The sequence below is a fragment of the Gavia stellata genome, chromosome 8 (genome assembly GCF_030936135.1).
Source record: "Gavia stellata isolate bGavSte3 chromosome 8, bGavSte3.hap2, whole genome shotgun sequence".
Classification (NCBI taxonomy): domain Eukaryota; kingdom Metazoa; phylum Chordata; class Aves; order Gaviiformes; family Gaviidae; genus Gavia; species Gavia stellata.
In genome coordinates this window covers 42,727,528-42,754,137 of record NC_082601.1, presented here as the reverse complement: position 1 = coordinate 42,754,137, position 26,610 = coordinate 42,727,528, and the positions used below count along the sequence as shown (strand labels likewise).

General features: G+C 43.1%; 1 protein-coding gene across 3 annotated transcripts in view; it reads right to left on the bottom strand.

Annotated features, from left to right (window-relative positions):
• Positions 1–18,720, bottom strand: part of TRAF3IP1 (TRAF3 interacting protein 1) — a 44,310-nt gene extending 25,590 nt beyond the window's left edge. For 2 of the 3 annotated variants that reach the window (XM_059820417.1, XM_059820418.1), the window contains exons 1-7: positions 18,598–18,720; positions 17,676–17,744; positions 14,323–14,484; positions 12,277–12,417; positions 11,651–12,121; positions 10,405–10,482; positions 3,546–3,621 (exon numbers count right to left, since the gene is read on the bottom strand). In XM_059820417.1, the coding sequence (XP_059676400.1) occupies positions 3,546–3,621; positions 10,405–10,482; positions 11,651–12,121; positions 12,277–12,417; positions 14,323–14,484; positions 17,676–17,744; positions 18,598–18,720 (1,120 nt within the window). The remainder of the gene's footprint in view (positions 1–3,545; positions 3,622–10,404; positions 10,483–11,650; positions 12,122–12,276; positions 12,418–14,322; positions 14,485–17,675; positions 17,745–18,597) is intronic. The other variant, XM_059820419.1, reaches the window with a different exon arrangement.
• Positions 18,721–26,610: the final 7,890 nt, after the last annotated feature.

Genomic DNA, 26,610 nt, shown 5'->3' with positions numbered 1-26,610 from the left:
AAAAACCCAAAAAAAAAACCACAAAAGATTTGCTCCAATACCATTAGGAATTTGTTCGTAATAGAAGTGAGCAAATGTTGGTATAACTTCTTTTAATTACTAGGGTAGCAAATATACCTGGTTTTGCTTAACTAGTCCTCCATCCACCACTTCAGTTTTATTTACTACAAGTTTGGTCATGACACTAGCCCTTGTGTGTTCTCCTGTTGTGCGTTTATTTATCTCCAGTTAATACTAGAAAATATAGAAAGCTCTGATCATCATCACCAGTAACTACAGAGACCAGTGTGCAACAAGCATCAGCGTAGCTCCAGAAGGTTTTTACTACCCTCTGGATGACTTACCGGAGCACCTCTGAGCCTTACTCACCTATTGCAGCTCTGCTGCGTTAGAACAAAAACAGGGCCAATGCCCCAAAGTATTTATCACTTAGGTAAACTGAAATTTGAGTGCGCTGGCCTGCTGCATCATGAAAAGAGGTGTATTTTAAAATATTAACCTTAAAGCCAAAACACGGGATAAGTCGTTAACTGTATTTCATTTATCAGAAAAAATGGATCCTAATTTTAAAGAAGGGATGATCCTATAAAAAGGGGCATGTCTGGTCACTGTAGTTTAGTGCCAGTTCAGGCTATAAAACAAATATTCAAATCTTGGGAAATAAAAAAGTTATAGGATCAGCTAAGGATCACCAAGTAGTAAAATAAGACTACATTTAATGGAATCCAGACGGTATTTTTCATCTACAAAATTATTAAAATGTCACAGCACTTAAGTACATGAGATGTGACATAAAATTTTCAATTTTCGAGCACCAACTTGAATTAAGCTCCTAAGTCAACAGCCATTCATATCCAAAGTGCCAGATCTTTCTCAAAGTATTTAAGGTGCCTAAACATCCTTTTAATTTTTTCCTCAAGTCCTTTTGAAAACATGGCTATTGGTTGATATGAAAACACTACCCAAGGTCTGATATAAGGTCAGTATTTAGCCTCAGACACATGGAAACCTACTAAAACACAAACCCAAAGAAAACGTGGATGCTTGTGAAGACACAGCAACACATAATCTCTGCACATAGATTAAAAATAGTGACATTGGCAGATTAAGTGTATGAAGACCTTCATGCTTCATTACTCTAAACAGCATGCCTTTAGCCAGAATTAGCTATTTAACAGGTATCAATTCACAGGTGTTACTGTATCTTCTGAACTGAGATGCTAAACTGATTTATGTACAGTGACTTCTTCATTAGAAATAAAATATCAGCTCCCAGGGCACAAAACCATTGAAAGAAAACTCGAATCAGAGTAAATAATCAGGCCACCGAAATAGGAGTAGGAGGGAAAAGGGCACTTAAATATAGACAGAAATTGCAGATACACTGTTGTTATACAAGCTCCGGTTAGCAGTCGGTTTTATTCCTTACCTACTGTGTTTCTCTAGGCTCTTCCTCTCTGCTTTCTTACACAAAGGGCTAGCAGTACTAAGTTTAGGCTCCTTTATTCCTGATGTGAAAGTATTAAGTACTTGGGATATTTTGAAGAGAATCTAGTTTCCATTTAGTATGCAAATACAGTATTTAATACACTTACATACAAAAGCTGGTGACATAACCAATTGCAATGAAGCACCTTAAATAAAATTATTTACTGTTTTGTAAAGGCTGGCACAACTGCCTATTATACTCAGTTAAAACTCTCTCAGGACTAAAATCTTCACTTAAATCTTGTCTAAAGAGACAAAGAGAAACGACTAATGCAGGTGCAAGGCAGATGAGGAGGAATGTTTATTGATGATGGTACCATTTGTTAAATAGCTCCAGTCAACAAAGACTGAGAAGAGGTTATCATCCAAAGGCTGGTAAAAATGGCCTGTAATCAATACAGTTTATATCAATCCACTCCCTGATGGGCAAGCACGGATACCACAGAGCTGTTATCACAAGTGACAGTCTTGACAGACTTGGCTCCGAAGCAAAGACGAGATGACCACAGAGCTACCTCCTTGTCTGCTGTCAAGACCAGCGCAGCCGGGATTCAGTCTGGAGTCCTGGCACTGCACACCCATCAAGGGTGGTGACCACAATGCTACCAGGGGCGACTCCTGGCCGGCACAAAGAGATGGGCCTTTTACAGCTTCTCATTTCCTGCTGATAATTCCTCGATAACAAATAAATACCTGGCCTTCCTTCCCCAGCACTCACAGCGGAAGCCACAGGGCTCGGTTCTTTACACCTGGCTGAGCTACTGTGGAAGATGACGTGGGACAGGATCCAGTACTGATGATACCCAGATCACCTTCCCTGTTCCAACTCCAATCACAAGGTCCTAGCCTGACACCAGGCCAGGTGCATACAGTTGACCACAGCTGTAATGACAGACATTGGAGAAAGTCAAAGATCTACAAACAAGTGCCACTGTTTCACTACTCAGAGGAATCTTCTCTAATCATCAAATGCCAGAGGTTCTGCTTAACACCTTATCTTCATCTGTTCTCCAGCTTACACTTGCAGTATTGAAAATGTCTCAAACTACGGAAATCACTCGGAAAGGTTTGGCTAGTCTTGAATTCACCCAAGCATCTTTTCACTGAAGAAGCCCCAGAAAGTTTACACAGATGTGGATGGTTTAACATACTGCTTATCAAACAAATACCACGGGAAATGCCTTTTTGCACTGGCCAGTACTCAGTTAATCTCAGGGAACGTACCTTTTTTGTTTGGTTTTTTTTTGTTTTGTTGGTTGGACTTTTTTGACAAATATGATCTTTTCATTTATAAACCCAAAATTTCTAAAGACCAAACACTAAGACTTCAGATTCTTGAGAAACGATTGAAAAATTCAGAAAATAAATGAAGTTTGGATTCCCTAGCCAAATTTAGGAAGAGCACTCTTCCTAAATATTAGTAAGTTGATGAAGTCACAAATTCAGGGTTCATGGCTGTATGATTTATCCCTAAAGGAAAGCACATCTTGCCTCACAAATGTCTTTCATCTTACTAAAACAACCTTAAACAACATATCTTAAGTCTTACTAAAACAAAAATACTGCTCTGCTGTAAACATTTAACAAACCTTTACATGTGACTTTATGTAAAGGTAATGTGGAATAATTTTATCAACTCAGACATACTGTCCACTAATCCTCAGTGACAGAAAAAAAAAAAAAGCCTCCCAAAGTTTTGGAAGGCCTATTTTTCTGAACTTGCTAGATTATGAAGCAAAGAAACAGTTCTTGTGAAACTAATAGAAATAGTTGTAGACCAACTAAAAAAGCTCATTCAGAGAGAACACAATAAATACCAAGAGCATGCTGAATTTATATCTGCAATTGTGCACGAGGAATGCGAGCAAACTGCCCTGAGTACCACTTTCTATGTATCAAATCCATGCAGAAAAATTGCCTATTGGATTCATAAATGCAGACAGGGAGTATAAAACAAGCACTGAAAATAATAAACGCGTATATTTAAGTATTTATGCTGTTCCTATTCAATAACCCTCCAGCATATTTAATAGAAATAATATCCTCCCTCTAGTTACCTTCTCCTCCGGGTCTGGCACGTTGCCTTGATCCTTTTGTTGAAGGCTGCCTTGATATTCCTGCAGGACTTTCACTCTTAAAAAACAAAACAAAACAAAAAAACCGCCACAGATTTATATAATTGTATATAAAAAAATGTATTTATATATAAAATTTACTTATGTGTTGCTTTCTTATCTATATGTATTACACATAAAAAATACTCACTTACAAAACTGACCCACACATACAAGATTAAGAATACGTCAAGTTGAAAATAGACTGCACATATTTTTCCTGGATACATGCTAGCTCTTTCCTTTTAAATGAACCTATATGATTAGATTTCATTACTGTAAAGACAACTTCCAAATGTGAACTAAGAGTATCCAAGGCAGAGCAATCTTGTGAAACCTAGAAAACATCTACGATGCCACTGCTGGTCTTGGGACACAATGCTAGCTACCGGTGAGCTACCAAAAGGAATGAGATGTTTATAATCACCTATATGTTTCAGCTACATCGTATGCACAGTTCCTCTTTAACCTTCTGGGAAATCTTTTAAATTTCATTCCAAAATAGAAGCAAAGACTAAAAAACTGTGCCACTAGACTTGCATAGTTCTTTACTCAAATGGCAACTTTCCTGGACAAAGACCCTGGACAAACTAAGACATGGGTCCTGCAGAAAGTCCAGCAAAGAAGCAATGGATGATCTGAAAGTGCAACTGGTACAGGAAGGAGGATAAGAGTTCAAAAGTGGAAAAGATCGAACTGGAGAAAAATTCAGGACACTTCTGAGGACTCTGACCTTAGTCCAAAAGTGATTCAGAGGGGCCAGGAAATGAAAGCAGATAAGCACACACAAGAATTACTTTGTTTTCTCTGGATATAGTGTGCACTGCCTGAAGTCAAGAACACCTGATTGACAATACTTTCTGCAAAGGCAGGTCCATGAAAGCTGCCACTACTATAGGTAGGGTCTACTACAGATTTACTACTACCTGAAGCACAGCTGGGGCCCAAATGCCTCCAGAGAAGGTGCAAGGTGCAAAGGAGGACTCCTGCCAGCCCAAGAAAACTGCCAGGTATGGGATCAGCGTGGGAAGGAGGCAGTCCATCCCCTTACACCAATCTTGGCTAGCAGAAGGGGCAGACTTCTGCTTACGTGTAGACTGGAGGATGGAACCAGCGATAGGATCCAGCCTGCTACGTGCGCACACAGGCCCTCCTGCTTCTTACAGGACTGTACATACTAATAAACCAGTAGCTTCCAACAAGCTATTCATGCTCCTAATATCTTTCCTGTCCTTTTACCTAATTCCCTGATTTCATTAGCAACATTCATTGCTAAAGAGGAAGCAACCACCTCTGAACATGACAGGGGATTTATAGAATGCCATTTTATGTTTCTATGCTTTCTATCCCTATAATACATCTCTGCATCTTATTAAAAATCCTGAAATATGTGTAGCACCTCACAGGATTTTCTCCTTATCTGCTTTTTTGTAGTTTGTGTGAATTAACAGTCCATGCAGTTTGCATCCAAGATTTATTGCCAGCCCTGCTGATAGTGTCCATATTGATAACATAAATGAGAATTATAAATTCTTCCATTTCTATGCAAATGTTAATATTATATGTTCCAATAACCTGTAAGAGAAAATTGTCAAGTTACACAATGTAGAACATTCATTTTCCATAATATCTTGCATATACGACAATGGACCATACATGTCGCAATGGAAAATAACACTACAAGACGTTTAAAAATATAGGACACTAGTAAGTATTTTTTACTCAAACTACTTTAGGTGACCATGCAAGAGAAACATCCCACCTCTACAAGCTTACAACAAGGTACCCACTGGCTCTGGAGAGACAGCTATGTGAAGGAGGGGAATGAAGTTGACATGTCAGGAACATGGCAGTAAGTTTGCTTTGAAGGCAAACGTTACTTTTTTATATGCTATAACGCACCACGAGCTCAACAGAAGTTCTTAACAAACAAAGGGGAAATGCTTATTAACAAGAGATAATCACAGTATGCAACTGTGATAAACCGAGAAGTTGAACTGTTTGGAGGTGCGTTATAGGAAAGCGAGCAGTCTACGCAAGAGTCAGCCTCAACACTTAGTTTAGGTCCTTTAGAAACTACATCTTCTTCACCTCCGTGATTGTAATATAAATGTGCACGCTCAGAATTTCAGGTATTTGATGACCCAAAAGAAAGCCCTACATCCTCTGCTTCACAAAAATCTAGCCAAATGGACAGTACACGGTCCTGCTTTGACATAAACTAGTTTTCACTTGCATTATCTTCACTGGATTATTACAATTATTATTTGACCCACAACAAGAGCTACCAATGCTTTTGTTTCACTCTTTAGAAAATGCTGGCATATTATAAAGAAAAATAGACTGAAGTCCAAAATGCATAGCTAATATTGAAGTGGTTAATCTTAATCTTAGTTCATCTTAATTACTACCGTCTTTCACAATCAGAACACTATGCAAGCAGCAAAAGTAAAGCTTACATACCATCAGAGTCTGGCTCTATGGGCCCGCAGGCCACATCTGGTACACTCAAACTTCAGCAGCTCTTGGGGTGATGTAATTATTAGCACAGGTGGGGAAGGAGTTGAGAATAGGTGCTGAGGCTTCTGGAGGAGTGGATTCAGTCATTTATTTATGTCAGGTAGTGACTTTACAAACACCACTTAAGATTTTTGTAGAGCCACATGTGCACACTGGCAACAGGTGCAAAGTAAAAGCTAAAATTTAATCACTATGGTAGCACACAAAAACATAAATCCCACAATATTTATGATTTGAGTCTTTCCAAAGGGAGATAAAATAGGTCATTATTCTTGTTACAAATTCCTAGGCTCCAAGACTTTGAAAAGCAGTCACTGGAGCCATTAAAAAGAAATCTTACACTTCAGCTCACACCATCCTGGAAAAAACATATTAAAGTGGAATCCTAGATGGATGTATGCACACTTCCCAGTTTTGAGTAATTACGTTTCTATTTGGAGAGGATACAGCAGCCTGCTGTAAACCATCCAATTTGCAGCTTTGTCCCCATTATTAACCTTTAAATAGGTTGACTTTTACTGTAGGACATAAGAAAACAATGATTTCTAACGTTTCAGCAGGTCAAGAGGAGGAATATGCTTTGAAAAGACGTCCTGCCAAACTGCTAATTCCTCTCCCTTTCCATGCAACAACCAACCTCTATACTCATGAAAGGATGTCATGAACCGTTTCTATCAGTGACTTTTATACTGCTCTCGTAATTAATTCTGTATCATCAGTCAAAGGAAAAAACACTCCCACCCAAGGAAGGGCGGGGGACAACTCATTACATAAATAGGCCACTGGGATTTTCCCCCTCTAATTCATCAGATCCACCGATAGTTCACTAATAATAAACAAGAATCAAGTCTGTGAATAGGAATCTAACTCAGTCATCCCTCCACAATGTTTTGGATGACTTCTAATTAGATCCACAGTGCCAGAAGGTATATTGCAGGTGTAATGTAAATAGTATGTATATAAATATAGATGTTTTATATAAATAAAACTATCTATACAAATACACTTTTTAATTTTGTGCAACAGACCATTCTTCAGCAAATAGACACAGCTCATTTCTAATGCTTTTACTGCAAGCTATGTATCCCTCAAAGGCTTTCTTTGCTCTTTCCCTCAAACTGTCTTTATTCCCAGTATTTATTCCTAAAATGGCTGTCATTATTAACAGGCATAATTTATTAGTGTGCAACATCCACAAGGAAAGATCTCTATTTGCTAAGGTCACTTTGCTGCGGTGATCAAACTTATTAGGAAGATATGGATCAATTATCTTTTCCTCAAATGAAGGCTTGCAAGGTGGTGTTCTGTTGCTGCTAGCTTCTGCTAATTGAAACTTTTCAAATGCAAACAGAACTATTAGAAAAATCCCACTTTTTAAAATGTAAGTTTTAATGATGGATTTCTATTACATGAGCCAGTTATGAATAACTGACACCAAAAAGAGAGGGTCATTCACAGCACTGAAACAAAAATATTTGAGCCATGTCCAGCAGATTTCCATGGAACGATTCTCTCCGCTGCTTCAAGGGCAGTTATGTCTTTTTTTCATTCAGTAGTTGTTTCATTATATAGTCAAGAGGAGTTCCAAAAGAAATAGAGGTTCATTAGATATGACTTAGAGGCTGATTCAAGTGACCAGTTCCAGAGCAATACAGTTTGGAGGGCAAAAATAAAAGTCATTATAGAAGTGGCCAAAAGTGACAGGATATTACAAAAAGCTTTAGCCAAGAGTTTCGGCAGCCATCTGTAAAATAGGAGAGACTTCTCCAACGTGTTTGGCCTTAGGGGTAAATGACATACCTGTTCTGCAGCCACTTTGATATAAACAGCACCATACGCTCAGAAGCTCTACGACCTCAATCACCTTTTGTCAAAAGACAAAGTTATCTTTATTATTTAGAAGGTCAGTCATGCTATGAAGCATCCATTTTAAACACGACTTTTACCTGAGATGGACTGAGAGCTAACAGAATACAACTCAATTCGCTCTGACCACAAACAGTGTGGTATGCAACAGCTAGCCTTGAAGCAGCGAGTAGTCGTCTTCCAATTGCCATGTGTCAGCCAAATGTCTCTTCTTAATTCCTACTTATGCTTGCTTTCTTTTAGTTCCAGAAAATTATAGATACTCATGTGATGACTATTACATGCTCAGTAATATAGAGAGTTTCTTTAGTACCAGAAAAATACATTTTTTTTTAAAAAAAAAGTCAACCTGTGTAGCTTCTTAAAGCTGGCCTCTGATAATTAGCAGCAAAAAAAAATTAAGACTTGCATGAATACAGATAGAATCTTATTTAGACTCCTAATCTCACAGGAGCAAAGCTGGGAACTAAGCTTTCAGTGATAGCTTTGCTGTACTTGTAGAATATGAAAAAAATACATAAATTTATTTGTTCACTAAAGTAAATGCAGCATAGAAGCCGTTCAGCCTGAAATTCCACAGACATCTCAAAGGAAACAAAAGTTCCCATTTCCCTACTGCTTTTCCCCCCACTGTTTCCATGTTCGTATGCTGCCAAGCAGCACGTCTGAAGAAAGGGCCTAATTCAAATACAGAAGAAGCAAGACAAAAATCAAGTGGAAGACAAATAGCTCATAACAGCGTGAAGACACGTAAGACTAGGCTTGGAAAGAAAGAGAAGCTGTGGCTAGGGGCGGGAGGGTAAAGAGAGCAGGACTAGGAGCCAGAGTAAGTGGGTAAGTGAGTAGGACAGGAACAAACCAGAAAAGAAGAAGAGGTTAAGCCTCAGGGCAGAAAAGAGAGGGTGACATGTTAGGTACTGGCATATCAGCCATTGCTTGAGAGGGGCTGCTTCAAATTGTTTCACTTGTATTATACTCACAAAAAGCCAAAGACAGATACTGAAGATTTATTAATTACGCAGCAGAGACTACAAACTATGATGCAATACTCTTCATGTGCATAAAGACATAATAAACTGTTTCCCTTCTTTTTAATGCACTTGTTCTACTGCCACGTGACTTAAATGGAGTTACAGTAGTTTAAATCAGGGTAAATCCCTGGAAATAAAGGCATTACCGTGCTGTGAAACTACGGCGAGGACAGGATGATCAACCCCAGTCCATTAGAATTCATTTCATGCTGCAATTTCCTCTAAATCACTTTGTGAGGCTATCTTAGCTTTCAAGCTCTAAAAATTCATTGGGAACATTTTCATTTCATTCCTCTCTTCCACAGTCTTAAGAAGATGACCATTTGTCATGCACTGGTCTAAAGCGTGTGTTTTCATCACCTGAAAACTAAGCAGCGTCTACTGTTACGCAAGCAAGTAGAGGTAAAGCATGTCATCTAGATTTAAGGTAATAAACCCACATGCCTTGGAATCACTCCCAAAAGCACTTAAGACGGGAAATGAAACTTTACTGCCCCAGTGTATTATTGTGGTGCCCAAGAGCACTACGATAGTTTGGGATGAGGCTCAGAATTTCCATTAGAGACCCAATTTGCAGGAAGTTTAACTTGGCCATGAACATTTGCTTCAGGCTAAAAACTATTTTATAAGCTCTCCCTCCAAGTGCCAATAATTTAAAAAGTTTAGTTGGATTTCAGTCAAAGAATAGCTATAAATTTGTCATCTCATGTAGAAGACACGATGATGTCAGTGGCCCATACTCTCAACAGAGACTCCTACTAGACTTGGGATCCTGCCTATTTTTTCCTAGCCTGAGCTCCTTTAGCTTAATTTATCGAAGTCTCACTCTTTAAACATTTAGCCATATTGCTCCATAATTCCCCGAATTGCCTCAGGTCATCAAGAAGCAGCAGATGCAGACACAATGATATCACAAGCAACAGCTACTGTTCAGAGGCCATCAGTGAGTTGTTATTCTGCCCTACCATCATCCAGCTGCAAAATACAGGACAAGACACAACACTGGACTAATTTTCTTTCCAAAACAGTAACTTCTATTAAAGTACCAAAAAAACCCCCCAAGCCTAACAGCTTTCCAGGAAAGATTCAGAGGAATGAACAGAAAACTTCGAATAAATAAATATTTTTCTGAAGTACCCATCATATCAACACACAGAAATAAACTCTGGAAAATGAAGTAAACTGAGTAGAATTTTTTTGTCCAAGCTCAGAGAAATTTTTAAAAAAATTTAAAAAAATAAAAACAGACAAGCATCTATTTTACAGCCCTAAAACTTGTCATCTACCTACCTTTCAATCCTACATTCCTTTCACGCAGACTCCCAAATCATTCTAAAGTGCAACACTTTCAATATTCACCTTCCCAGATCTCCTTTACTACTAACCTCATTATCTGGCTGGCACTTGCTGTCTTTAGTGGGCCTCTGCATTTTTCTAGGAGTGGATTCCTCAGATTCTGCAGACTGAAAAGAAATTAATTGCTTTAGATTCAGTGTGCTGAGGAGTGAGCTACTTACCTGAATAACATGAAAGGGGAAATGAGCATAGAGTAGAACTGAGCACATTACAACAGTATTCTTATCCACCTACCTGCCCTCTTTACCTCGCCTTCCCCGCGTAGGAGACTAACTGAGCAAAATCGACAGTTAAACATTGTTCTTTCTGAATAATACCAGGAATATAAGGATCCCTAAGGCCAGCAGACAGGTACTGACAGAAGTGCTTTCTCACGTCTAACAAAATTAAACTACTCCCTAACAGAAGCACCTTTGATGCCCATTAATCCTGAATTTCTACCATGAACCAGCACGCAACAGAACAGAAAAGGAGCATAGGAAATATTTAGAAGAGGAAGAGAGAAGATAAAATGAACAACAAAATGAAAGGCAATGAAGAGATGGCTTTTAAGGCAGTTTAGAACTTTACACTGAGAAGATCTGAAGTATGAGGAAACAGTGGATGTGTTCCTTCTCAAAGATGCAACGTGATATGCAGAGTCCGCTGCAAATAGAGCAAGAATCTAGATGGGCTTCCCAACAGCTCTTTCAAGGAAAAAAAAAAAAAAAAAAATCAAGCTGGAAGCAAGAAAGCCAGGGGGAAAAAAAAAAAATACAGATGTACAGTTCCATCCTGTGTGTCCTGCTCAGGAGTAAGCTCAAGAGAGATATTAATGACTAGTTATAGCCCAAAGGAACTCTCTTCAGCCCCGTCTTCCCCAAAAGCTGGCCATGGCTGCAACAACAGCATGCATTACTGGGAAGACGCATCAGTACACAGTTGCTGCCACCCTCCCTCTCTGCCAAAGATAATGTAATGTGATCAGGAGAATTCAGACATGCAGAGTTCAGAAAAAAACCTGCTTATTCAGGAAGCACAGTCAGATGAGTCTGATGGCTCAAGTCAAGATATATCATGACAGAGACATGAAGTTACACACAGGGCCTCAGTCACACTCTTACCAGATCAAATCCACACCGACACTTTCACTTCATGAGAGTAACTGCTGTTGAAGAAAGTACTTGATTGTTAAATGAGCAGAGAATACAAACATGCAAGGTCATTATAACAAACATTCAGTCCCTACCACAGCATGCCAAAAGTTATTCTTCTCTGAAATAAGCTTTCAATTACCTTTTTCTCTGTTTTATCCTTTCCATGTTCTCTTAAATGCTCCCCATCTTTTTCTCTGTCCCTTTGTCTATCCCTTTCCCGATCTTTTCCTCTATCTCTGTCCTTCTCTCGTTCTCTGTCCCTAGCCTTATCTTTCTCTCTTCCTTTCAGTCTGTCCTTTTCTCTTCCACCTTCATTTTTTTTCTCTCTCTCATGTCCTTTATCACGCTCGAGATCATCTTCTTGTTCTATGTCTCCTTTTCCCTTGTTTTTTTCTGTTTCTCTTCCTTGCTTGGTTGTTCTGCTTTTGTTTCTTTCCCTTTCTTGTTTTTCTCCTTCCTTAAAGGTGTCTCTTTCAGGGTTTTTGAGCCTGTCTTCATTATCCTTCTGTTTATCACTTTCCTTTTCTCTTTCTTCACTCTCTTTCAAATCTCCTTTGGGTTTTCTGTCTCTGCTTGAGCTTCTGTCTTTAATTTCAGTGCCTCCTCTACCCTAAAAAGAAAGTTAAAACTAAAAATTAATTCCAATCCATGGCAACTCTATCACAGTTACTTTCCACAGACAAAAATGCAAGCTTAAAAAAAAAAAAAAAAAACCACAATAAAGAGCGGTAGCTCCTGTAGCCCACAAAAGTTGCAGTTGCCTACCTCTTTATCTCTATGGCTTTTTTGTTCTTCTGTTTTGGATTCTCTGCTTTCTTTATCTCGAGATTTAGAGGATGGAGGTTTCCCTTTAGCATCAACTCTTTCCCCAGCTAATATCTTTTTTACAGCAACATCACTAGACAGCTGCAAGGAATAGAAAAACATCATTGAAATGAGTAAATTGTTTTATTAAATATCTCCTTTCTTCCTATCTCAGTAATCAACGTGACTTCAGTGGTTGTTTGGTTTTTTTTTTTTCAATAAAGCTTAGATTTCTGCTCTTTTGGAAACATTCTTTCACAGGAGTAATAATGCTCTTCTATGTCAAACACCTCCTTGTAATTCTTGTAATAATTTGATTATATGTGCCAGAGCTATATAAATATATGGTGCTTTTTATGTATTATAGCACAACAGCAATTCTCATTGCAACGACCTAAATATTTTTCAAAATGGTAAGGTAAATGACTGTCAAATCCTTGTACCATGACTGCTAGATTGGTTAAACACCCTTAAAACTATGTTGTATTTGCATCCACTTTTAGGCCACTCCACTTTCACCTAATACTTGCTCAATCCGCAACAGTCGCTAAAGAAAAGAAAGCTACATCAAGAATGACTTCCAATATGCTGCAGTTACAGTGTTTAAAAAGCTTCTGCATCTAATTCATTGGTTAAGACAACAAGCAATTATTAATTCGATCATTTAGAGAGCATGTTAACGTCATGTTTTCATGTCCAAGTGGCAGAGTTTGACTACATTAACAAAAAAAGAAAAAAATCATCAGATTGCTAGGAAATTCTTCCTGAAACAGGAATAGCTTTTAGATCACTAAAACTGATACTGCCCTGGAGGTTGACTCCTGAGTCTCTCCTGGTTTGTAAATGCAAAACTATGAATTTCTGTGGGGTTTTCACATTTGGACACTAACTTCTGCACATTAGCAACACTCGCCTGAACTAAGTACCTCCAAGCATTATGCTCAGCTCAGCACTGAAAGCATCAAGCTAGAGACTGGAGGAAGTCTTTTTCCCAATGCACATCAAGCTTATGTTTCACGATAAAAGCCAAGGGGCTAAATTATCTTAGCTCAAACGGGTAGACTATATCCTCTGGATATTAAATCTCATTGCAACATTCTACAAAGCTGTTCCATCAAGCACATTTTCAAACTTGTCCAGTCTCCGTGCATGTGTTTATCAACTTCCCCCTTCCTGATCTCAGGCAATTCATAAGGAAGAAGCTCATAGCACTCAACTAATTAAAACAAAAGAACGTAAATTTAAATGAGTAGATTATCAGACAAAGATAATCCAAACTAAACTTGCAGACAGCCTGTAAACACTGTAGTATTTCACAGTTAATTATACACAATTTCTTCACACTCATTAATTCAAGGGGTTTAGATAATACCTTTGTATTTCAAAAATCTCTGTAACACATATAACCAAAGGATCCCCATTACTTTTAATGCAACAATTATTTTGAGAATGCAACAATTATTTTAAGAACTGCCCCTGCAGTTATTTTTAACAGGTCATCAAATTTCTCTTTTGCTGCATTTCCATATTCGAAAAAGTAAAAAAAAAAAAAAGGCAGCACATTGGAAAAATTACTTCCGTTACAGAATTAGAGATTTGACTGAAATTTTAAAGGACATAAAGTCAAAGGTGGCAGCATCATATAACCAGGTCACATTACTACATCATATAACTAATGTGTCTGCATTCCAAAGTTTTAAAAGTTCTGAAGCTTCATATTGTTCTTCAAACCTAACACGTTATTATTAAACAATCAATGAATAAGGTGAAAAATAAAAACCAGTATACCTTAAAAGCACTAAAACATCCAGAACGTATTTGAATGGGGACCTGGCTCAAACTCTGCTGAGGATCATATACCATCTAGCTGATGTTATTACTCTAAGTGGTGACCCGTTGTGTATCTTGTGTAATTAAAAATAGCAGATGAGTATCAATAAAGTCTGCTATAAATAAGCTCTGATAATATATCACTACTCATATAAAATATATATAGTAACGTCATACTTTATTTAAGCAACACTTCCCAATTGCTTGAAGAAATTCATTGGTTTTTTCAGGTTCGTGTCCAGCCACGACACGCGCTGGTTTTACGGACAGTGGCTCTCCTGTTACCATTACAACAGCATCAATCGCCTTCTGAAGGAAGCTGATTTTGGCATCTTTATCCTGGTAAAAGAGCAATTAAGAAATAATACTGAGACTCCAAAAATCATTCCGCACACCACCTAAAGACTAGAAAAACTCTGATGAGGGGAATAGTTGCAGAACGCATCCGTACAACAAGAGCAACACACGGTTTGTAAGGTCAGGAAAGAAGGCTGCCCCTGATTTATAGTTAGCTATTTATTTCTGATGAAGAAACGACAGCTTTGATGATGGATGAACATTGTACTGGAACGACCAAAGCGAAAGTATAACTTCTTAATATGTTTATCGTTCAGCTCCAGTGCATTTTAAGACTGCTGTAAGACCCTTGGCACTCTATTTTCAAACATTACATGTTAAAGAAGATAAAGTTATTTTTAAGAAACGATTGCAAGTATTACCAAAAGAATCACTAAAGAGTTATAACATGACTGTTACAGCAGATACTACTCAGAAAGATAGTTCTTGCCCTGAATAATTTTCAGCACAGAAGTCACAAAGTTATGGGACTTATATGAGTCTGAATTGAGGGACTTACGCATTTGTACACATACTTTACAAACCAGACTTAACGGTGAGTAAAGAAAACATACGAAAGATGGTGGGAAAGGGATACAGGCACATATTTTTATCTCCACAATTACCAGATGTGTTTTAGCTTTATAATTATACTTTACAAACAACTTTCCCCAAGTGCCCTTCAGTAGAGAAGATGGCTTTTGGTGATTATGCAAAATCATAGGAAAAAAATAAAGACAAAATAAACCAACCCCCACCAAGTGAAATTTTATTGGAGGGTTCCTGGCCCAGAGAATGAAATCATGGTGTGAAGTCTCTGCACCTGCAGAATACTCAGGGGGGGCAAAAAGGTTTTTATTAATAAAACATAATAAAATTAAAAGAATATTGACCGGGCCCAGCACAGAAGTCTACTCACTCATCCTTTATAGTCATGAGCGGAGATAAAGAAAGTATTTTACTAGCCTGTTAAAAAGTAAACCCATGTGAGAATAATTCTGTATGCGTGTTTTAGTAGGCATTGGTTCAAAAGAATATAAACTACAGCATTGAAACTGATAGCTGAAAAGCAGAGAAGTGCCATTTCAATTAATTCAGAAAAGGAGCAGTTGTAATTACCCAGTAAAACACCTGATTTTGCACTGCACTTACTGTACAAGTATCTCAGGCGCGCAGATCCAGAACGACCGGGATCTAATTTGACAGACATATCGATACGGAGGAAAGCCACAGAAGCCAGTATCTCCTTAGCTGAGCAAGACGAACACTCTTCACAGGCCATCTGGTAGCACTGTCTATCCCTGTGGCACTGGATCTTAACAGAGCTGTTCGCGTCTTATCTCAAGTCCCAGAGCCACTCTCCGTAAACAAGAACTGGGTTCTGCTGAGAGCACCTGAACCATCCTTAAACGCGTGGGAAGACAGTCTCCAGAGTCAGGGTACTTCCCGCCTTTGACTCTTCCGAAAGGATTAAAACAAGCAACTGCCAGATAGCTGCCATTTTCAGATTGTCTCCATTAACATCAGGAGCACTTCACCCTCACCAGTGCTCCCTGCATTCAAAAATAAAAAAGAAAAGGAAGGAAATACTGCTACCTTGTGCTAAGATAGTTGTTCATCCTTCCAAGGACACATGCAATCTCTTACTTTAGGGAAGGAGACAGGACGCTATTCTAAACTAAACAAGTCTTCAAATAAAGATCCAAAATTTTCTTCTACATCCTCATCATTTTCAGCAGTTATTCACAACATAGACTCCGGCTGCTGCTCTCAGACTCTAGCTCTCTATGGGTAGCTTTGGTCGCTGCATAAAGATTACTCTCCTCATTTTCTACAACTCCAACAGAAATCACAGTAAGGAAGCATCCTGGGAGACCCAAGTCTTTCTCCTGACCAGTGTCTTCAAAAGAGGAACACAAGCCAGAGACGTTCCCCCCACATGACAGAATTTTGATCTCCTCTGCCTCAACTCTTGACAACCATCATCTCATGGACTGTGAAAGAAATTCTCAGAGAGGTACTCAAGATTTGTACCTGTATACTGTGGAAGCCGTGCACCAACAAAGACCTACTAAGAGTTGCTAGGAAATCTGCTTTTTCGATCCACAGAGAAAATGCACAGTGCTCTCCAAAGAAGAGGCAGCATGTGCTAAGCTACTCTCTGTCATAGAAACTACTGACAAGCTTCAACAGGGACAGTAACAACAAAACCAACAATCCCTTGTATATATAATTCAGATTTTAGTTATCCCAACAACAATAAGAACAGCCACAGAAATAAACATATATACAAGATCAATAATTGGCTGCGATAAGGGCATAAAACCTCCATGCTACTGGCTGTGGGGGTGACAAGCCAGGCTCACAGACCTCATACTTTCAGTTGCTACGTTAAACAATCACCAACAGATGTAGCTGTCTCACTAGTAACCTACAAACACTGCGTGATTTGCTACGAATAAGCGACCAAATTTTCCAGTCAAGTCGGGAGCTGAAGGCAGCATCAGCTCAGCAAAGAGGCAGACCACAGAAGAGCAGCAAACAGAGACTAAAGTCACCCTCGTACTTAAGAAAAGCATTTTTCAGTAATAACATTAACCTCCTCTTTCAGTAATTAGCCATTTGTATACTGTAACGAACCTAGTGTGGAACGCATCTACTAGACAAATGCCTCAGCAAGTCCTGGGATATTAAGCAAGAATCTTTCCTCTATAGATGGATACAGTGCATAGATACGTACGTGTATATATCTAAAACAATAAATAGAAGCCCATACCTTCCTTTGAGAGACCATAAGACTTTAATAAGCTGTGTGTGGATCTCCACGGTTTGTGATTTATTATCAATTCCTATCTGCTTCAAGGCAATCTTGCTACGTAATGATTCTTTTCATCTATAACACAGCAGTATTTTGGAAACCCAGACCTGGTCGTAGATTACCCCTCCCTCTTTTGAGATCTTTATAGAAACAGTTCTTTACACGCAACAGCTTGTTGGTGTCACATCCACAAATGCAATCTACAGGTGTTCCCCCCACGCATAATATAACCAACGGGCAATAGCTTTTATAGTTTCTTCACAAAACTAAAGACGGGTCCTTTACGTTGAATGCAGAAAAGACCAAAAGTACCTTGTGGCAAGTTTGAGAGGATACTAATATTACAGCTAAATAAACAAGGAAGGTTCGTACCCACCTTAACGTTATCCGATTTCAATTCGAAATCCGTGTAAAGTCCTTTCATAAAACCCGTCACTCTAATTACCTTCAAAACAGAAGAAAAGAAGTTAAGAACACTTGAAGGCCTCTGTTCCATAAAGCTTGTGCGGCAATAGGAAATACGTTGGCCTTATTTGCTTTTGGAGCTGCTGCCTCGTTTAGAACTATTTCTAGAGCAGGTTCAGAGGTCTGTTGTGTCTCTGAACACGCTCTGGAGCAATCAGGCTTAATCCTTGCTTATAGCTCAGGCCTCCCTTCCCGTTTAATTCCATCTTTAACCTTGATGGTTGGTGAATCCGGGAGAGTCACAACGGAAACACCGGCACGTGCATTTTAAACGCGGCTCTGCGTTATTCCCTCTTTGACTTCTTTACCTGTGACTACACATAAAAGCAGCAGCTCGGTGAATACAAAAATTAAGCCTTTTTTTTTTTTTTTTTTTCCAAATGGGAGGTGGAAAAACAACCTACTAGCAGGTTTCACGGAAGATCAAATCCACACCAGCCCAAGGGATGGAGTCCGACCCTTCGCCTGGCCTTACCCACCTCCGGCCACCCTAAAAACCCCGGCAGTTAACTCACGACTCCGAAGCCCCCGGGATCGCTCGCTACTGCCAGCGGACCCCCTACAGCAGCGACCTGCGTGCGCCAGCCGGCCCTGCGCAGGCCCCGGCGCCCCGGAAATGGGACGGGGTCCCCCCTCCCGGGCGAGGGAGCGCTCAGGGCCCCCGGGTGCCCCCCCACCCTGTCCCGGCAGAGCCCCCCCACAGCCCCGCGCTCAGGGGACCCCCCGACCCCGCGGCGGCCACACCCCCGCCCGCCAGGGGGCGACCGAGACGGCAGCCAGGCCCTGTTGCCTAGCAACAGCGGAGCGGGCCTGCAGGCCGCTTCCCGGCCCACCTCGGTGATCACGTCGTGCAGGTAGCGGAAGGGCGGCTTACTCAGCAGCCGCTCCGTCAGCGGCGGCTTGCGGATCACTCGGCCCAAGGACTCCTGCGTCCGCCGCACCACCCCCTCGTTCATAGCGGCGCCAGAACCGCGCCGCCGCCGCCGGGACCGCGCCGCCGCCGCGGCCACCGGCGGCTCCGAGCATTCCCAGCCTGCCACGCGGCGCAGGGCGCCTCACTGCGCAAGCGCAGAGCCGGGGCGGGCGGTTGCTAGGCACAACGCGGCCCTAGCAACCGGCGCGGCGGCCTGAGGGAAGAGTCCCTGGGATCGGCCCCGAAGCCTCTTGGCCCCTACAGCTGCTCACAGCCCAGCCCCTTATACCTGGATAATCAGCAGATAAACAGTGCTCAGAAACCTCAGCTGTAGCTCCCGGGTTGGTTTGGGTTTTATTTAATTATTTTTCTTGAAGTAGAAAGTAAAAGTGAGGGATGGGGGAGCGGGAGCCAACATCAGGATTGCCCGATGCCGCGTCACGCTCCCGAGCAAAGCCAGGCTGCAGCCACTAAAGAAAAGCACAGGACCCCCAGCACTCCTACAGGCCCACTCCCCCAGGCGGCATCCTACACCCTCCATGCAACCCGCTTCGCCCTCGCCCCATCACAGCCCTCACCAACAAGCAAAAACCTGGCTGTGCCCCAGCCTCCACGCCGCTGCCCATCTCCCTGACCAGGCTGGGGAATCTGAGAAAGAAAATACAGCTTTTCTGCTTGGCCAGTCGTGACCATTCGTGTTTGAAAGCTGAACTTCCAACAGGGCTGCATGGGGGCTGTGCTGCCGTGCTTGAACTTACAGCTCCAGCTCGCTTGCCTTCCTAAACAACCTTGGAAGAACAAATCAGATTTGGGAACCAAAAGAAACACGTTACCAAAGCAAACGTAGCTGGTATTAGTTCAGGCAAGGAAAGAGGTTATTTTTTCAGCAGAGGAAGGGAAGCGGACAGCTTCCACACTGACACGGTAATTACACCTGAGCTCCTCAGAGCAGGTGCTTGTAAGGGAGCAATTCCTGTCTTCCCCCAGCCCAACACAGTGGTGGCTTGATGAGGTTCCCCGACAGGCTCTGACTACAGGATCTGGTGAGCCTGGGAAGAAGAGGAGGCCTTGACAGCTTCTACATCTAAAGGCACTGGAAGAGGTCTCAGAGGAAACAAGACGACTGGGAAGAAGCTGCTCTGGGGAAGAGGGTTGTTTATTTTGGAATGGTGGGGTTTATCTGGATTTTGCCACTGGCTCTCCATTAAGCATCTGAGATGCCTGAGAAGGAGTCTCAGGGGTTTTGTTAAATTTATTAAATTTGTTTAAATTGTTAAATTTGTTAAATTTGGCATGCTCGTTTTGCTGAAGAGATCGTACCCCGAGGAAGCACAGCTCAATTTAACTGAAGAACCAAAAGCTAGCAACCCACAAAGTCTCCATGAATCCCTGTGGCCCTAAAGGAAGGCATTGGAATTGAAGTACCCACAAAGACTGTAAATCAGATGATAGCTTTAAGTTTAGAGACAAATGCCATTACTCCAAATGTCCCCCCTTTCCTTCTTCTTCCCCCAGCTTTACATGCTGGGCATGATGTCATATGGTATGGAATATCCCTTTGGTCAGTTGGGGTCAGCTGTCCCGGCTGTGTCCCCTCCCAACTTCTTGTGCACCCCCAGCCTACTCACTGGTGGGGTGAGGAGCAGAAAAGGCCTTGACTCTGTGTAAGCCCTGCTCAGCAGCAACTAAAACATCCCTGCTTTATCAACACTGTTTCCAGCCCAAATCCAAAACACAGTCCCATACTAGCTGCTATGAAGGAAGTTAACTCTTCCCCAGCCAAAACCAGCACATTCTGCACCCCTTATTCCATACCATTTATGTCATGCTCAGGTCTCACACTATCCAAAACATTCTCATTTCCTACCATTACCCTTCCCATAACACAGACACCATTCCCTTAGTCTATGGCTCACCCCTGTGAAATGTCTGTAAAATGTCCATAAATATCCACAAATGTCCACAAAATGTCCACTGAGTTCATTTAGTCCATGGCTTTGGGCTCCATCTGTTACGGTGGTCACTCAAGACAGGAGAGATGTTCTGTTGCATGGAGTTATTGGGCACCACAGCCAGCTCAGGTCAGGTCACTGCTGCACTCGCACTGCTTCTTGTAAGGCTTGTCCTCCATTGCCTCAGGTGGTTCCTGCTATAGTAATTCCTGTAACATGCAACTCCAGTCATGGGTTACAACAATTTAAAGGTATTTCCATTACAATCTCTACCCCAGTCCCTTTGGACCAGACCACAGCGTTGAACATTGCAATGAACTCCTCCCCTTGCTCCTAGCCTGGCTAGCAACAAGGGGTTCTTGTTATAGCAATTCCCATAACATGCAACTCAAATCCCGGGTTACAACAATTTCAAGGTGTTTCCATTACGATCTCCACCCCTGGTCCCTTTGGACCAGACCACAGTGTTTAACATTGCAATGAACTCCTCCCCTTGCCCCTGCTCCGCCTTGGACTTATCCACAGACTGCAGTCCCTTGGGGTTGTACCTGCTCCCCGTGGAGCCTTATTTGTGCGCCATAGTCTCTTCAGGCGTAGACCTGCTGCGGCAGAGTTATCCACAGCCACAGGCGCTTTGAGCTGCACCCGTTCCAGCATGGCCTTATCCATGGGTCACAATGCCTTCAGAGATATACCTGCTCCAGCGCGGCCTTACCCACAGCCACAGTCCCTTCAGAAGAAAACCTGCTCCAACATGGCCTTTCCCATGGCTGAAGTCTCTCCAGGGGTGTACCTGCTCTCTCGTCGGCTTATCCATGGCCTCACACTTTGAGGTGCTCCAGCATAACCTCATGCACAGCTGCTGCTTCTTCCAGGTGTACCTGCTGCAGCATGGACGTATCCACAGCCACAGACGCTTCCAGGTGTTCCTTCTCCTGCGTGGGCTTATCCTTGGGCCACAATCCCTTCAGAGGTACACCTGCTGTGGCACAGACATCACCACGACCACAGATGCTTCAAGATGTACCTGCTCTGATGTGGACTTATTCACGGCCACAGACGCTTCGGGGTGTCCTGCTCCTGCGTGGACTCATCCACAGGTCACAGTCCCTTTGATTCGAGTCCACACTGGAGTTCCAGCCTGGAACACTGGTGCCACCATCTCACCCCGGGCACCCCAGGCGTGGGATGAGGAGGGCGCTGGAGCCCAGGGCACACAGGGGAGGTGCAGGGCAGTCCCTGCGCCCAAGGGGCAGCAGAAGGGCACAGGGCAGCGATCCCCAGGAAAGGGGCCCTTCGCCACCCAGACCCTCCTCCTTCTCTCCCATCTTTCAGGCCACAGGTCCCCAGCTCCCAAAACAGCCATATTTGGCCACACGCATCGCCATCAGAGTGGCCTCCTGATGTCACAAGCCACCTCACTGCCTTCTGTTCCGGGCCCTCAGCGCCGCTGGCCCACAACTTGCTGAGCATCGAGGCACTCTCACGCCAGCAATGCTTGGCAGGAAGAGGTCTCACAGCAGCGAGGCGGACGGCTGCCCACTTTTGAGTGGGAGAGAGCAGAAATGGCCGATGAAACCGTGCAGGCCGTGTCAGAGCGGAGGCACCATCAGCCACGTCCTAGCGACGGCCATCGCTCATGCGGCTGATGGTGTGAAGCCCATGGAGGTGGATCCACCCGAAGACCGAGGAGAGCCGATGGAAGTGGATCCGCCTCCAGCACGGCTCCCCTGGCACCACTACACCGTGCCAGGGCTCCCCTCCATGAAACCACGACGACACCAGGGCAGGAGCGCCCGGCCAGCGCCCTACCACCACCCCAGACTCCGCGCCCAGCCTTAGCTGGGAGGCCAGCCCCCACGGCCAGCCATCCTGCGGGCTCACCCATGCCACCTCCCGGCAATCAGCAATTCTGGTGTTGATTGCCGCGGGCAGCGTGAGCCCTTCTCTCCCACTCCCCGACCCCCTCCCCTACCCCCACCCCCACCCCTCCTCAAGGGGGGCCATCTCCTCTGCTCTGAGACCCAAGAGAAGGGGACCAGACGACATGGCTTCCGCAGGGCTGCTGTGCAAGGCGACAGGAGCCCTCCCTCAGAGGGCCACCGCGGTCCCTGGGGCTTGGCGGTGGGCTTCCTGCGGTCTGAGGACGAGGGTGGTCGAAGACGAAGCCAGACCCTCCACGGCGCTGCACCAAGAGCAGCAACAGATCAGTCAAAGGCGGCAGAGAGACAGCTCTTCCTCTGCAGAAGCAGAAGACCACGGGTCTGCCAGGAAGAAGTGCCGGCCCTCACCATTAAGGTCCCTTCTATCTGCTTCACTTCAGGGCAATAATCAGGGCAGCAGTTATTTCTCTATGGTCCCCACTGAATTCACGGTGCTCCAAGTAATAGCTCTGATTCTTTTGACCACTGAAGCTGTAGAAATCACCCAGAATTTCAAAAGGAACAGCTTAATGGGAAAAACCCAAATTGTTTAGCAATTGGAGCTTAAGGCAGGCATCCAAAACCCCTACCAACTCTTTAAAAACAAGACCGCGAAGGTCTTATTCCACCAGTGGAAACAAACAGCGTGTCCCTGCTATTAACTGCTAACATCCAGCCTTTAAGACTTTGGTCCTGCCTACGTGACACCGTGCCGCAACATCTGAAGACAGCTTCGTACTCCAAGCCTGTCTCCAGATGAAGGACAAATGCTCTCTCCAAGGGCAGAGCAAAGGCCCATCACCGACCGTCACCAACAACAATACGAAAGGCAAACTTACCATGAAACTGCTGAGTATAAAGAGGACAATGGACAATAACCTTCAGTCACCAGACGTGGCTTATACATAGAGGATCTACTCATGAGGGGTTTCAGAAGCAGACTTCGTTCATTAACTTACAGCTCCTGAGAGCCTGGTGCTTCCAGATGTACCTTTCCAGCCATGAAAAGGCCAATCAACACCATTTTAAAAGGCTTTTATAGTCACAAAATTATTCACCACCGCCCCGCTTCACAAAGCCGGAGTTGCTAATATCTTGTACTTCTTTTTCCCCTCAAGACCCTTCGATGACCGTTCGAGCTGATCTAACTGGCAAATACGGGAACAGGATGTACACTTACGAACCAGAAGATATTTCAACCTGTGAGTAAAACGGGCACTTTTCTGCCCCTTTTTTAACTATCTCAAGTTCAGACCAGACAAATGTGGCTCAAGAAAGAGGCTATAAGAGAACCTTGAGAAACGCTGCATCTATCTCTGCAGTAAAACCTGCTCAAAGCCCTTTATAAATTTAAAATTTTGTGAGGGCTGGAATTAATTCCTGAGGGTTGGTGGCTCTGCACTCCCCTCTCCTGGCTGCCCACTTAAGTAATACTTAGAGAACTCTATTTTCCCGAGGTCTCAGCCCCCAGATCGCAGCAGGCTGGGATGAGCCACGTTCACAAGCTGTGGGTACAGAACTAACCCCGTCCCACAGACAAGCAGGCTACCACCACCACTGTCATTTGGGTTCACAGCCCTCTCTCCTAGTTTTTCCACTTCAGCAGCACACAGACTTTTGTCTGACACTCAGACAAAGCTTTGAACCTCAGGGGACGCCTGCAGAGTGCAGAAAAGAGCACCTGTGCCACTCGTGAACTCCATCAGATGCACGGGTGTATTCTCATGGCACTCTGTCCCCAGAGCGGTGATTAAAACGCACCATTTTAGACACTTCTGCTAAAAAGAGGAATTAGCAAAACAGTCCAAGAGAAAGAAAAAATTATTCTCCCAAACCAGTGGCTTAATACTTTCTAGAAGCCAAAAGCTCATTCCAGCCAAAACCTGTTGCTGAGGCAAAATAACTAGTCAAAACTGCTCATGAAAATTGAAAAAATAAATATTTTTAAAGACCGTTTAGAAGCCTTAACTACCCAGAGTAGCTTTAATTTCTGACCTTAATTCTAAGAACCTTCCCTGTCGCCTTTAGCATCCTCACGCTCTCTCGGCAGTGATTGAAAACATGAGAGAAGCGAAGCTGCTCCTGCACACAGAGCTCTGAGCGAGGGGCAGCACCGATCCGCGCACGCGGACTGAGACGACAGCCCCGGCAGCACCGGGAGACGCAGCACGGCACAGGCGTGCCGTCCTCGCGCCTTCCCTCGTAGACCTCTGCAGAGAAGCCACGGTCACGAGAACTCAGCGCACCCCACGCTGCAACAGATACCCGGAATGAGGCACCGCCCGCCCATCTTGAAGTAGCAGCTTAGCTTCACGGCTTAGGATTATCATTAATTGAATAGAGAAGAATTTTCTTTGCTCGTGTTTACAGACTCTTCTTTACCCCAATGAGCATCATTCTGGAAAGGATACTTGGATCATAAATACAGTTTTTAAGTTTGTCTTCTGTGCCTGGCTACCATGTACTCGTTGCAGTCATTTTTCCACAGCGCAATTTCTTTCTTTCTTTCCCTTTTTAAGACCTAAACTTCTCGTTTGAAAGCCTTTTCGTAGAGTACGAAAGAAAAGCAGGCAACTATAGTCCACATGAAGATAGGGTTTGTCTTTTTGTTCCTTTGCGAATTGCCTTGCTCGCTCATCTGCATTTCAGAAAACTGTTTTATTCTTTTTTGTTAAAACTTTGGCCGTATAATTCAAACAACTAAAATAAAGGATCAGCTCGTTAACCTTCCAGATTTCCTTTCCTTGTTCTCTACACTATTTTATGGTCACAGCCATAATAAAAAAAATGGATACTCTGCAGAACTGAGCAAGTCCCTCTTATCTCTTATCCCAACCCGGCCGTTAACCAAGTGCATCAGCCTCCAGCCCAGCACTCTGAGCCGATGATAGGAAAATCAAGGCTTCGTAAATCACTTAAATTCTGACAGGGGAATCTTCAGTCTTCTTTCTGCAGGGATGATAAGTTTATTAGCCAAGCTGGACAGTCATTCAGCAACCCAAACAGGTGTCAGCTTAACAGAAACTATGGTGCCTGGATCTACTTACTGCTAATACCTTTCTCTGTACGAGCAAAGGGCTGGTGGGTGGGAGGAGGGTTAAACTTCTTCAGGCATGAAGAGCACAGGTATAATGCAGAGACATCGTTGCCCAGGAGCTGCTCCCTAAGCCCAGGCAGCTGGCAGGGGCTGACAGTCAAAACCTGGCTCTGACAAACGGGCAGCTGAAATAATGGGAAGTAAAGACCAGATTACGCTTTCTAAAAAAAGGGGAAAAAACACAAGCTAAAAATCACTTTAACTTGCATCAACATCCCGGTCCTCCAACCAAAACCGGGTCTTTGCACAGTGCAACCTGAGCCAGCTTGGGGAAACTTCGCGCGTGGAGATGGGAATGCTGTCTTAGGAACAGATTTGAAAATTAATGCTTCATGAAGGTTGTGCCCTGTCCAATGGCAGAAACCAAGTCATGCCCTTCCCAATCAATCTATCAGTGAGACATACACAGACAAGTCAAATAGACATACAGAAATGACTTTTTATTTGGTGAAGAACACTGGAAAAATAAAGATGAGAGCTTTTCCAGGCTTTGGAATACAACCGCCACAAACGGTGGAATTGCAAAGACTCCGTTTTAAAAAGGTGTTCCCTCTCCCCACCCCCATGTTCAGCGAACTCGCTCACTGTGGAATGACCCACAGTAGTTTTCAGAACAAAAAGAGGCATTTTGAGCCAACGTTAGAAATAATCCAAGACTGGCTCAGTGCAGGCGCTGCTACATTACACTTTGACAAAGGCACATACTAAAACCCCCACGTTAGCACTCGGAATCCGTCTTTCAACTTCTCCAAAGTTCGTCTTTTCAAGAAGAGGCTGGAGTTAGAACAGGTAGGTGGGAAGGGTGAGCTCCCTACAGCCATCCAGCAAGGAACTGGAGGAATTAGAGGGACAGCAAAGTGAGCGCAATGCAGCGGAACGATCTGCCAACACAAAGCTTTCCTGCTTACCTCCGTAACCGGCACGTGCGACCGTTTCTGTAAACTCCGGCTCGCAAGAACCCT